We start from the raw sequence: 14,285 nt of genomic DNA on the forward strand, positions 1-14,285 counted from the left end.
ACATGTTACTGAATACCACCAGATCAATGTGCAATAACATAGGAGAAGAATTGCGACTGTGAATTTATGGGCTCAGGTTTGTAACTGGCATTGGTAAGATATTTAACTAATTTAGTAACATTGCGAAGACATGAAATAAACAGCATATTTAATTGCTCACCCTGTTAGAGGAAGATGGTCTAGTGGATGACAGCACTGGATGGAATTCAGGAGACAGGGTTCTTTTTCTGGCTTGCCACTGGCTTGCTGGATGACCTTGGCAAGTCACGTTCACTGCCCTGTGCCTCAGCTTACCAACCTGCTAATGAGGATCTATTGTAAAAAGTGCCATATCAGAGCTAGGTTATATATTATTGTCCTAGTGCAAAGTAGCTGAACTATTTGCCTTAAGTAATTTACAAACAATTTCTCATTATCTAGAGAGCCCATATCTGTGGTCTTCTCTTATTGGGAGAGGGAAGGACTCAGGGGTGAATGCCACATTTTCCAGTTTTACAGTCAGTTTGACGTCGTCTGAGTCGCACTACTTTTGCTTGTCTTGAACCTGATTGTCAGTTGCGACGAGTAAATTGAGTCCTGAATAATCGTCCCATCACTGTCTTGGGCAGCTCCTGCAATCAGTCTAAGCTGATTGGAAATGGCAAATGTTACGATAGTTCTTGGAATCACTGACTACTTGGCACTTCATTGCGTTCTAGACCTCAACTTTAATTCTTCTATATCAGTGGTTTGCAAGGCTACCTCTGTGAATTTCTGCCCATAGCCGCCTGTGAAATGATATACTAGGCTTGTGGTTGTGCCCTTAGCAGAAGAGTGCGATATGCAGTAATTGAAATATGGGTTATCTTACCCCAGAGTTAAAGATTAACTTGCTTTGGAAGCCCCATCTGTCTTGCTCAGGTGACCCTAAAATCAGAAATAGGTGCTCACCCAGTGCAGCACTAACCAGTTAGTGCAACCAGCAGGCAAACGAAACAAACGGTATTGCAAAATGTGCAGCACTCCTGAGTGACCCTAAATTAACAACCAAAAACCTGTGTACATTCATACCATGAAGTTATGCCTTCCGCGCCAAGGAAAACTAGTTTCAAACGTGAGGGTTATTAAACAATAATAAGGAAGAAAAATAATTTTTTAAAAATGACGAAAACACCATGACAGTATCTCTTTACAGCACTATTGGTCACATTTCCCATTTGAACATCTCCCCTACTTCTTTGAATGAATTAACCTTTCTCTGAATCCTTCATAGCTATTCCAGTCCTTGAACGTAAATTACAAGGAGTATCAAGATACCTGTTCACTGCACTTTAGACAGGCCTACAGTTAAGAGGCAGTTGTTCGTCTTCACTTATCTGACAGTTCTTGGAAACATTTTCTGAAAAGTGTACCAGGGAGATGACAAAGGAAGTTGCTTGTGAATTTATGAACAGCTTTTCAGGCTGACCTTAATTCATTGACACTGCCATTTCAGTTTATTTATAATTCAGATAGGATTTCTGAGGAATAGGTTCTAATTCTTTTTGATTGGTTTTCTGAAAACTATTATCCAGCTCATGCCAGTTTAATTTTCACTTTTGCATAACAAATAGGACACCTGTAAATTCACTGATTAACAAACAGAGCATTATTATTAGAGTGACCAGATGTCCTGTGTTTATAGGATAATCCTGATATTTAGGGCTCCTATTACCCTCCCACCCCCTGGTCCAATTTTTTTCAGTTCACTTCTGTAAAGTGTAGCAAGGAAAAGTCAGTCGCTTGCTGAATCAAGGGGTCTGCACTGCAGAGCACAGTGAGGAATCTGTGACTTCATACAGCGGTGCCATGACTTATGCATGATTTAACACTATGCAAATAACACGTCCTGCCAGTAAATGCATCCAAGTGATAACCATAATGGAGTATAACATTTATTACTGAACGTTAGCGTACCATTGGCAGCACCAGGATCAAGTTTATTCAGCCTGTTGGGAGTGGAAATATATTCTTTGTCAAAGATTAGAGCGGCTTTAGCGTTGTTTATTAATGTAGGGATCATTATCTCCTGTCGATCAGTGGTCCAAATTAAGTTTGAAATGGTAACCAATCTTTCATGTCGTTCATTATATCTTACCAAATGGACATGATCTATTGTCCAGAAAAACAGTTCTCTGTTTCTGTGTCTGAGGCTCACGAATGTGAGTAGGTAATAACATATATGTGTGTAGTGAATCTGATCGATTAAATTTGATATGGCAATTGTTACCTGTCTCCACGAACTCTTGAACATTGTGGTTACTGATTCACCTGTCTTCTGCAGTGTAATTGTGATAGCCTTATTTGCAAATAATTTCCTTCTCCCAGATGAATGTAGCAGAGAAACATCTATATTTCACTGTCTTTGTTTAGTTTGAACTTAAATCTTAGGCTTGTGGAAAATTTTAATGGTTAGTTTCCATCCACATCCCTTGTGCAGCCTCAGTATACAGAGTTGGAGGGGTTAATGGACCATGCATGAAAATAGCCATTCATGGAGACTGAACTCCTTGTTCCCTTATTGTAAATGGGGAATCATCATCAAAGTGGGTGTTCCTAGTGGGGTCCCGCAGGGATCATTTGGTCTACACTTGAAACTATTTTATTAATGACCTCTAAGAAAACATAATCATCACTGATTAAGGTTTGGGAGATGAACACAATTTGGGGAATGGTAAATAATGATAGAAGAGAGCAGGTCCACTGTTTTCAGGAATGCTCTGGGATCTCTTGGTAAGACTAGGTGCAAGCAAGCAATATGCAATTTCAATCATGCTACATGTGAATGTGCTAGGGTGACAGATGTCCCGTTCTTATAGGGACAGGCCTTTTTTTTGGACTTTTTCTTTATAGATGCCTATTTCACTCCCACTCCCTGTCCTGTTTTTTCACAGTTGCTATCTGCGTCACCTAAAAGTTACACATTGAGGAACAAAGATATAGCCATGTGGTTTGATTACAGTGTGTGAGTACCTACATAGAATAAGGAGATAATCTGTGTCCACCCCCTGCTCAAAGCAGGACCATCCATAAATCATCCAACCAATTTTGCCCCATATCCTAAATGGCCCCCTCCAGTTGAACTCATAACACCTGGTTTAGCAGGCCAGTACTCAAACCACTGAGCTATCCCTCCCCCCCTGCAGACCAGATATTTAATAAGAATTTTCAGTCTAACAGAGAAGGTAGGCCATGATCCAGTGGTTGGAAGTTGAAACTAGACAAACTCAGACTGGAATAAAGTGTAAATTTTTAACAGAGAACGTAATTAACCTTGAAATAACTATAACCGAGGCTGGTAGAGGATTTCCATCACTGACAATTTTTAAAACAACGTGGATGTTCAAAGCTTTGCTCTAGAATTACTTTGGAGAAGTTCTGTGGCCTGTTCACAGAGGAGGCAGATTAGATGAATCACACGTCATCCCTTCTGGCTTTGGAATCTATGAATTATGTTAATGCTATGTAGGTTTTTATACCGCACTCACCACCATAGTATCTGAGTGCCTTCCAGTAGTGGCATTGAGCACATAACTAACATCTGTCACATTTGATCACTACTGAGGCGCTGAGCAGGATGGGAAAACGTGACCTGCTGCTTCCAGTCCGCACCTCGCTTGTACATGTAAGAACTGTGTGTAGTCTCTGGGCCATCGCCTTACGCACTGTGCGCGCGCCAACGCGGAGCTCTCTAGGCGAATCAGGTTTTGCTGCATAGGGCTATTTAATATATTTGCAAAGTATATGCAGGTGTGTCTTGTTAAACTGTGCCATTGCGAGACTCATCTTTGGTACTCTTGGTTAGGTAATGGGACAATCATAGCAAGTAATACCGTTAGGCCCAACAATATGACCTGTCAAGGGTGCCAGGACACGTAGGTGGGACGTGGCCATCGATCGTATCGGCGGCTGAGACACGAGTTGCCAATGGCGGGAGAAGGTCTTCTAAGCATAAAATAAAGTGACACAACAGACTCCTCTGTGCCGGTCAGTAATTGCCCTCAGGCTCTACACCCAGGGAGATAACATTCCCAGCTATGTGGATTATGGACTGTTCTCTACTTGGGGTACCTTCTCAAGGATTTCAGATTAGGGTTGCATAGGGGAGTGATGCTGGCTAAGGGGTGTAGGCTAGCATGGACGGGGTGGGACGGAAAGAGAAGAAGTGACGAGGTGAGCTCCATTGATGTATGCGTAGTAGGGGAGATATGGGCTCCACTGTGCGTATCCAGGGTAGGAGAGGGTGGATCCACCTAGGACCTGGCCCCTTTGAAACTAACCACACTGAGCATTTAACCAGTGACTTCAGTTATAGACACTTCCTTCTGTTTCTAGCGTTATCTATTTGTTGCTGTAGCAAATTTTTTTTTTACATTACTGGAAAGCTGGGAGATCCCTAATCCGTTCTCTTAGCTTAAATATAGCTAGCAGACCGGTCTTTCTATCTCCAGCTTTTGCCTATGTTAATAAACAGTTTTATTTTGTAGACCATGCTGGACTCCGTGATCTTTCAGATGCTTTTTACACTATCAAATACAAACCTCTGCATGGAATTCCTCCTTCCCAGCACCTGACTCCCATGAGTTCTGGCTCTGCTGATGCACCGCCCAGTACTTTACAATTAGTTGGCACATCTCATGCTCACTGTCTCATAGATGAGGCGAGATTCTACACAATTCTGAAGGAGATGAAGGAATACTGTGCTGTTTACTCATTTTCATATTTAATTCAATAAAAGCCTCTTTTTTTTAAAAACGTATCTGGAACTCCCTGTCTGCTGCACTGGAGCACTGCAGAATCCAGCCCCTTATTGCAAAATTTAGGTCAAACCTGTGATGGAGCACAAAGGACCTTCACGTTGGCTTTTTAGAACTTGTAGACCTGGTGACCGTTCCATCACTAACCCTTCTAGTCAGAAAATACTCCCTTTCTCAAGGGCTTATCCTGCATTCAGAACCAAACACACTAAGAATAGCTGCATGTTTTTTTAACATAAATGCTCAAGTCAAGTAACATTTATTAATCTCTCCAGTCTTTTGACCTCAAGAAAAATATCCGCAAATAAATCCTTCTCCATTTTCTAACTGCAGTTCAAGCACTGGCACCCGGAATACTGTGTATCACCCAAAATCCCACTGATACTAGATTTCTTCCAGAGTGGCCTCAAAGTGAGCTTCCTGAGAATTATATGCCTTTGCTATAACAGGTGTCGTGAGCACTAGTCAAAACTGGAAGTAGTTTTGAAACCCAGTTTGAATAGATTAGTCTTGAGGAATCTCTGAGTGTGACAGGTCTACAGGACCTGAACCCAGAAATTTACTTCTGACTGCACTAACGCAAACCTCTCTTTAAATCTTTATAAAAAAATCTCCATATTCTTTGTCTAAGTGTTGTTTCTTATGGTCATCACGTTGGCAAGAAGGGTGTTAGAACACAGAGTGCTTTCAATCAAATCACAGCATTTCATTCCAGCAATGTTGTCCTGAGGATAGACCCAGCTTTCATGCTCCATTTAAATTCCATCGTTCACACATCATTCTTTGCAAATCCCAAATATCCAAAGAGGAAAATTTGGCATGTGCTAGATGTGCAAAGAGCATTTCAGATCTACATCAGATGCACCACAACCTTTAGAGCAGTGGTTCCCAAACTTGTTCTGCTGCTTGTGCAAGGAAAGCCCCTGGCGGGCCGGGCCAGTTCGTTTACCTGCTGCGTCCGCAGGTTCAGCCAATGGCGGCTCCCAGTGGCCGTGGTTCGCTGCTCCAAGCCAACAGGGACTGCAGGAAGTGGTGTGGGCCAAGGGACATACTGGCGGCTGCTTCCAGCAGCTCCCATTGGCCTAGAACGGTGAACCGCGGCCACTGAGAGCTGTGATTGGCCGAACCTGGAGACGCGACAGGTAAACAATCTGACTTGGCTCGCCAGGGGATTTCCCTCCATAAGCGACCAAACAAGTTTGGGAACCACTGCTTTAGAGGATCTTCCTCCTTACGTTAGTTCTTTGTCTTTTGATAGCATCAGTACAGGGAAGATGATCAAAATTATCCATTTCTAGACAGTGTATTTCAGAAGCCTGCAAGACACACAGCTGAATCACATTATCCCTGTTAAAAGCATACTTCCTAAGTACATTTTCTAGGCTGAGTGATCATGTGTCTTCTGTGAAGAAATATGCGAAGCCGTTACTTGATCATCAGTGCACATGTTTACTGAATACCACCAGATCAATGTGCAATACATAGGAGAAGAATGGACTGTGAATTATGGCTCAGGTTTGTAACTGGGCATTGGTAGATATTTAACTAATTTAGTAACATTGCGAAGACATGAAATAACAGCATATTTAATTGCTCACCCTGTTAAGGAAGCATGGTCTAGTGGATGAAGCACTGGACTGGAATTCAGGAGACCAGGGTTCTTTTTCTGGCTTTGCCACTGGCTTGCTGGATGACCTTGGGCAAGTCACTTCACTGCCCTGTGCCTCAGCTTCCCAACCTGTAAAATGAGGATCTATTGATAAAAAGTGCCATATCAGAGCTAGGTTATATTATTATTGTCCTAGTGCAAAGTAGCTGAACTATTTGCCTTAAGTAATTTACAACAATTTCTCATTATCTAGAGAGCCCCATATCTGTGGTCTTCTCTTATGTGGAGAGGGAAGGACTTTCAGGGGTGTAATGCTACATTTTCCAGTTTTACAGTCAGTTTGACGTCGTCTGAGTCCGCCTACTTTTGCTGTCTTGACCCATGGATTGTCAGTTGCGACTGAGTAAATTGAGTCCTGAAATAATCGCCATCCTGCTTGGAGGCAGCTCCTGAATCAGGTCTAAGCTGATTGGAAATGGCAAATTCTGTTTAGATAGTTCTTGGAAACACTGACTACTTGGCACTTCATTGCTGTCTAGACCTCAACTTTAATTTCTTCTATATCAGTGGTTTGCAAGGCTACCTCTGAATTTCTGCCCATGCCGCCTGTGAAATGTATACTAGGCTTGTAGTTGTGCCCTTAGCAGAAGAGTGCGATATGCAGTAATTGAATGATGGGTCCATCTTCACCCCAGAGTTAAAATGATTAACTGCTTTGGGAAGCCCCATCTGTCTTGCTCATGGGTGACCCTAAAATCAGAAATAGGTGCTCACAGTGCAGCACTAAAGCCAGTTAGTGCAACCCAGCCAGCAAAACGAAACAATCGGTATTGCAAAATGTGCAGCACTCCTGAGTGACCCTAAATTAACAAACCAAAACCTGTGTACATTCATCCATGAAAGTTATGCCTTCCGTCGCCAAGGAAAACTAAGTTTCAAACGTGAGGGGTTATTAAACAATAATAAGGAAGAAAAATGATTTTTTAAAAATGACGAAAAACACCATGACAGTATCTCTTTACAGCACTATTGGTTTCATTTCCCATTTGAACATCTCCCCCTACTTCTTTGAAATGAATTAACCTTTCTCTGAATCTTCATAGCTATTCCAGTCCCTTGACACGATAAATTACAAGGAGTATCAAGATACCTGTTCACTGCACTTTAGACAGTGCCTACAGTTAATGAGGCAGTTGTTCGTATTCACTTATCTGACAGTTCCTTGGAAACACTTTTCTGAAAAGTGTACAGAGGAGATGAAAAGGAAGTTGCTTGTGAATTATGAACAGCTTTTCAGGCTGACCTTAATTCATGACACTGCCATTTCAGTTTAATTTAATAATTCAGATAGGATTTCTGAGGGAATAGGTTCTATTTCTATTTGATTGGTTTTCTGAAACTACTCTTATCCAGCTCATGCCAGTTTAATTTTCACTTTTGCATAACAAAATAGGACACATGTAACATTCACTGATTAAAAACAGAGCATTAATTATTAGAGTGACCAGATGTCCTGTGTTTATAGGGATAGTCCTGATATTTAGGGCTCCTATTACCCTCCCACCCCCTGTCCCAATTTTTTTCAGTTCACTTCTGTAAAGTGTAGCAAGGAAAAGTCAGTCCGCTTTGCTGAATCAAGGGGTCTGCACTGCAGAGCACAGTGAGGAATCTGTGACTTCATACAGCTGGCCATGACTTATGCATGATTTAACACTATGCAAATAACACTGCCTCAGTAAATGCATCCAAGTGAATAACCATAATGGGAGTATAACATTTATTACTGAACGTTAGCGTACATTGTGCAGCACCAAGGATCAAGTTTTTATTCAGCCTGTTGGGAGTGAAATATATTCTTTGTCAAAGATTAGAGGCGGCTTTAGCGTTGTTATAATGTAGGGATCATTAATCTCCTGTCGATCAGTGGTCCAAATTAAGTTTGAAATGGTAACCAATCTTTCATGTCGTTCATTATATCTTACCAAATGGACATGATCTATTGTCCAGAAAAACAGTTCTCTGTTTCTGTGTCTGAGGCTCACGAATGTGAGTATGGTAATAACATATATGTGTGTAGTGAATCTGATCGATTAAATTTGATATGGCAATTGTTACCTGTCTCCACGAACTCTTGAAACATATGTGGTTACTGATTCACCTGTCTTCTGCAGTGTAATTGTGATAGCCTTTTATTGCAAATAATTTCCTTCTCCCCAGAGTGAATGTAGCAGAGAAACATCTATATTTCACTGTCTTTGTTTTAGTTTGAACTTAAAATCTTAGGCTTGTGAAAATTTTAACTGGTAGTTTCCATCCACATCCCTTGTTGGCAGCCTCAGTATACAGAGTTGGAGGGTTAAATGGACCATGCATGAAAATAGCCATTCATGGAGACTGAACTCCTTGTTCCCTTATTGTAAATGGGGAATCATCATCAAGTGGGTGTGTTCCTAGTGGGGTCCTGCAGGGATCAATTTTTGGTCCTACACTATTGAACATTTTTATTAATGACCTGGAAGAAAACATAAAATCATCACTGATTAAGTTTGGAGATGACACACAATTTGGGGGAATGGTAAATAATGAAGAAGGCAGGTCACTGTTTCAGAGTGCTCTGGATCTCTTGGTAAGATAGGTGCAAGCAAGCAATATGCATTTCAATATGGCTACATGTAAATGTGCTAGGGTGACCAGATGTCCCGTTCTTATAGGGACAGGCCTGTTTTTTTGGACTTTTTCTTATATAGATGCCTATTTCACTCCCACTCCCTGTCCTGTTTTTTCACAGTTGCTATCTGGTCACCCTAAAATGTACACATTGAGGAACAAAGGATATAGGCCATGATGGTTTGATTACAGTGTGTGAGTACCTACATAGAATATCAGGAGATAATCTGGTCCAACCCCCTGCTCAAAGCAGGACCAATCCCCAGTTAAATCATCCAACCAATTTTTGCCCCATATCCCTAAATGGCCCCCTCCAGGGTTGAACTCATAACCCTGGGTTTAGCAGGCCAGTACTCAAACCACTGAGCTATCCCTCCCCCCCTGCAGACCAGATATTTAATAATAGTATCTTCAGTCTAACAGAGAAAGGTAGGCCATGATCCAGTGGTTGGAAGTTGAAACTAGACAAACTCAGACTGGAAATAAAGTGTAAATTTTTAACAGAGAACGTAATTAACCATTGAAATAATTAACCGAGGCTGGTAGAGGATTTTCCATCACTGACAATTTTTAAACCAACGCTGGATGTTCTAAAAGCTTTGCTCTAGGAATTACTTTGGAGAAGTTCTGTGGCCTGTGTCACAGAGGAGGTCAGATTAGATGATCACAGTCATCCCTTCTGGCTTTGGAATCTATGAATTTATTAATGCTATGTAGGTTTTTATACCGCACTCACCACCATAGTATCTGAGTGCCTTCCAGTAGTGCATTGAGCAACATAACTAACATCTGTCACATTTGTTCACTACTGAGGCGCTGAGCAGGATGGGAAAACGTGACCTGCTGCTTCCCAGTCCGCACCTGCCTTGTACATGTAAAGAACTGATGTTAGTCTCTGGGGCCATCGCTTAGCACGGTTGTCGGCGCAGCGCTCTGCAATCAGGTTTTCATGCATGGCTATTTAATGCCATATTTGCATATTATTGCCGTGTGTCTATGTTTAAACTGATTGCCCAATTGAGACTATCCTGGTACTCTGTGGTAGGTAAAATATAATCATAGATAAGTAGGGGCCAAATTGCCTGTCAGGTGAAAACTAGGATGATCGTGAGCAGGGAGATTTTAAGCATTAAAAAATACCAACTCCTTGCAGTAATTCCCCCAGCCTGACACCCAGGGAGATAAACATTCCCATATGTTGGATTATGACTGTTCTTACTTGGTAATCCTTCTCAAGGATTTCAGTTGGTTGCAAGGAGGAGGTGGCGAGAAAGGATTGCTATAGTGGCATCAGTCAGTGCTGCAGTAGTGAAGTGTCTGTGTTTACTATAACTCCTATTTTCCTATTCATAGAATCAAAGATGTTACAGATGCAGAAGATTACAGGTCATTTTGTCCAGTGCAGGATGATCTTGGTAACAGAGTGTACCAGTTGTTAATAAACCTGCATTTTCCATAAGTGCGTAACTGGGTATGTAGTGATAAAATAATGTGCTTTCACTTCCCGTAGCTTACTCTGGTATTACAAACACACATTGTTTCTCTTACCTCAGTGAGAACTATAATTTAGTGCAGCCTTAAGATAAGACATTATAGCCCAATCCTACCTGTGCTGATGCTTTTTCTTTACGTAAGGCAGACGTGGGTTTACAGCTCAAAGTTTGTTGAGGGCCAAAGAGTCCAATTTATGATTTGCACGATCTGACACAAGACCCACAGTTGGGATGCTGCCCAGCGTGATACACTGGACCTGACAGCTGTTGTGGACTCATTTGGTGTTTAGTTTTGTAATCACACCAGTTATTTTTCCAAAAGCTTCATTCCCTCATTTGCAGTTTGTTGCCATTTTTACAGCTATAACTTCCCAAATGCTCAAGTGTTTCCATTATAACTCCCTCTTTTCAGTCACTCATAACATTCCACAAATACAGCCTATTGGACTGACCTATTCTGGTCTGGATCTGTGCCAGAGGGTAACTTTTTGGACAAGTTTCAGCAAAACAATTGGAGCTGGTAGATGTGAATGAGGAGTGTGGAAAGAATACGTAACTATTTTCATTTGAAAAGCTCTAGCACTGATGCATGAGGGTAGAAAATTTTATTGAGAAATGCCTTTGAATGTTTTCATCAAACCTGGATTTTGATTGGCAGAGCTGTGAGAGTCAAAAATGGCAGTTTGTGCATGCTCAGAAGTTTATTTAAAAAACACCAATTCTGTTACTTTTATAATCTGCTTCATTCCAAAAGAAGGTGGGTGGCATTGTGCACGTGTGTGACGAATGTTGGCTTCATATGAAAATATTATATTTTAGTCGACCTTTGGGCATCATGTGGAATACTGCCTCATTCAGTGTATATTGGTTTCTATCTCTAGATACTTATCTGCCCTCCTTAACTATGGTATCTGAGAGTCTCATAATCTTTAATGTATTTATCCTCCCTACACCCCTGTGAGGCTGGGTAGTGCTGTTATCCCCGTTACACAGATGGGGGAACTGAGGCACAGAGCGACTTAAGTGATGTGCCCAAGGTCTCACAGGCAGCCTGTGGCAGAGCAGGGAATTGAGCCCATATCTCTCTAGACCCAGGCTCGTGCCCTACCCACTGCCATCTTCTCTCTCTGAGACTTGAGCAGTTAAACTCTATGTGGTTAATGCAGAAATTTTTCCACGATGTTGAGAACGTTCTGACAGACGAATAAACTATCCCTACATATTGGGTTCTCCATGGTGCATTAATTTTCTTTTGAATCCTCCCTGGTATCTTGATAGTAAGTTAATGACATAAAGCACAGTAGAAACTCTGAAGTCCTCTTTGGTTTGCAGAGGCAGCATCTTGAACTATAATCCCATGAGATTCACAAATTAAGGAAGGTCAGGCCGGGTTCATAGTTGGATAGAAAACCCCAAAGTGTACTGGAAATATTAGTAGTGTTTATTCCATAGATGGCACTCGAAACAATGCCCCAGCATGAAATTAGGTTGCATTTTGCTGCTGATGGTGCCATCTGTTTGATGACCCACAAAATCAGGTACCTGCTGACTTCTAGCCGGGATTTCCTGCCACTTTTCACAAGAGCTGGGATGTCGATCTTTGTATCCTAGCCAAATTCCACCTTGGGTAATCGTGTTTTGCCTCCTTAAATTTCCTCTGCAGCTTGAATTGGCTGTGATAGCCTTCACTTCCTGTCCGGAACATCAGTGATGCTGGATCCTTTTAAAGAATTGCAACATTCAAGAGGCCTTTCAGCAATGGACGTTTGGTCCCTGTGTGCAGAATGGACATCGTGTTTTGGGCTTTTGTGGGATGAAGGGCACTGTATAAATATACGTTGTTGCTGCTCCTGCTCCTTTGGCTTTCAGCATTCAGTGCTCCTAGCGGTTTGTATGAGACAAGTCTTCAATGAGTTGTTTGGCGAGACTGGGCCAGGCTCAGCCAGAGAGATGCTATTCAAACACTTTAAAAAGAGTTGCTGCTAGTTACAACAGGACTTAGTTTAACCCACAGTGCAGTGGAAGAGAACTTCATCACGCGCTCTGCAGAATCCTTTTAAATAAGCATCTCTCCACCCTGCCCTACACTTTGACTGCTGATCCGTCTCCATTGTCTTTACATATATCATGCTTCCGCTGCCACTAACTGCTGCCATTTAAACAAAGCAAACAGAGGAAGGTTTGTTTCTATCCATTCCAAAATCACTCTCATCTGATAGGCAGAGTGGGGCAGTCACCTGTCCTAGGCCAGTGACAGGTTTCGAGTGTGGTTATCTTGTAACCTCTTTTTATTGTTGGGAAGGGGAGATTATCCAAGGCTCTTGGCTGGGAAGTTGTTTATGTACCAGTTCTTAGCCCCGTAATGTGAATGGCTAAGCTATTTAATGTGACTTCTAGAAGTTTCTAAAATGTTACAACTCCCTTCGCCTTTGGAAAATTTAATTCCTGCCACTCAAAGAACCCGCTTTTATCAGCGGAGAGATACTGAAAATAATCATATGTGTTTATAAAGCAGCAACAACTGAACAAAAACCCCTTCCTCAAATTTCAAAAATAGGTTTGTACAAGTGGCATATACGGAATACATGGCGGGGTGTGTGTGTGTGCAGTAGGGAGTTGATTGGCACTTTTGCAAATCACTCCAAATAATGCTTCAGCCGTTATGAGTAATGCCCAGCCATCCCTAACTCAGAGCAATAAAACCTTCGCACCACAGCACCGCGCTGTTTTCCATATTAGCTATAACCCACCAGCTGCCTCTTCCCCCCGAGAGGCAGATCCTAACTGTGAAGTACGCAGAGTTTTGAAGAACCCTGAAATGTTGTAAAGGGTGGGATAGGCTGTTTGTTTAGATAAAGTGCCTGCTTGACAGGAGTGGATCTGTTGAAAACTGATAAGACCCTGAAGAACGTGCCTATCCGCTGCATAGGGGGTGCTGCCAAAGTTTAAATACTCAGAGATGACATTACCCTTACTATTCATTGTGGAAGCCTTTGGGTCAAGGTAGGGCTGCTTTCACTTACTTTTAAAGAAACTTGACTCTCTTCAGTTAGCCAAGACGGAAACGGTGTGGGGAGGCCTTACTTTTATGCTAATATCTGTCATGGCTTGTGATACGTGAGTGACTTCAGCACCATGTTTGCTTAAGGAATCGGTCCTGAAATGGGCCATTTGTTTACCAGAGACAAGTAATTTTATTCAGTAAATTCCATTTAGTCATTGAGACGGTTACCTAATTTGAGAATGGCGCTGGAATTTCCAGGTTAGAATAAGATGCAGCTTGAACACAGACAAATTTGGAGTGTTTGCTGCTTGTTTTGAACTGAAGGAATGGAAAGTCATGGTTACGTTGCAGAAATTTGTAGGCATCAGAAGTCTGAGTGAGTGTGTGCGAGCCAGAGTCGTCAGTGCTTACAATTAATGAAGCGGAACGAAAGAAATAGTGGGAGAGGTGGCTGAAATAATGTATCTATAATGCAGGTTATTGCGTTCCTTCCTCATGTATATAATTGTACCAGTCTATGACCTTCATATTTTTAATTTTGCTGGAGAATCATAGTACTTAAAGATCATCCCGTAGTAGGGTGCTCTTCCCTGTTTCTTCACCGAATTGCTGTGTTTCTCTGTTCCGTGTGGTGGTATTAATGGATGTATTTTTCTCTGATGAGGTCCCAGATGGAAGGCCACGGGGACTGATTTCTACTGTTATGCATAGAATAGGTGCAGTATCCTAGGACCTTG

The 14,285-nt window shown here is 41.8% G+C and overlaps 2 protein-coding genes across 47 annotated transcripts in view; one reads left to right on the forward strand and one right to left on the reverse strand.

Moving 5' to 3' along the window:
- The window catches only part of SLC25A39 (solute carrier family 25 member 39), a 154,164-nt gene that overhangs the window by 71,685 nt on the left and 68,194 nt on the right, over nucleotides 1-14,285 (reverse strand). The window lies entirely within an intron of this gene.
- The window catches only part of MAPT (microtubule associated protein tau), a 111,748-nt gene that overhangs the window by 43,117 nt on the left and 54,346 nt on the right, over nucleotides 1-14,285 (forward strand). For 17 of the 46 annotated variants that reach the window (XM_075059659.1, XM_075059657.1, XM_032791558.2 and 14 more), the window contains exon 1: nucleotides 13,950-13,995. The exons of 6 other annotated variants lie outside the window; for them this stretch is intronic. In XM_075059659.1, the coding sequence (XP_074915760.1) occupies nucleotides 13,965-13,995 (31 nt within the window). In that variant the 5' untranslated portion in view covers nucleotides 13,950-13,964. Of the gene's footprint in view, nucleotides 1-13,311; nucleotides 13,548-13,897; nucleotides 13,996-14,285 lie in introns of those variants that run through there. 23 more of the 46 variants (XM_075059663.1, XM_075059660.1, XM_075059670.1 and 20 more) reach the window with 9 other exon arrangements.

Source organism: Chelonoidis abingdonii, chromosome 21, assembly GCF_003597395.2.
Source record: "Chelonoidis abingdonii isolate Lonesome George chromosome 21, CheloAbing_2.0, whole genome shotgun sequence".
Lineage (NCBI taxonomy): Eukaryota > Metazoa > Chordata > Testudines > Testudinidae > Chelonoidis > Chelonoidis abingdonii.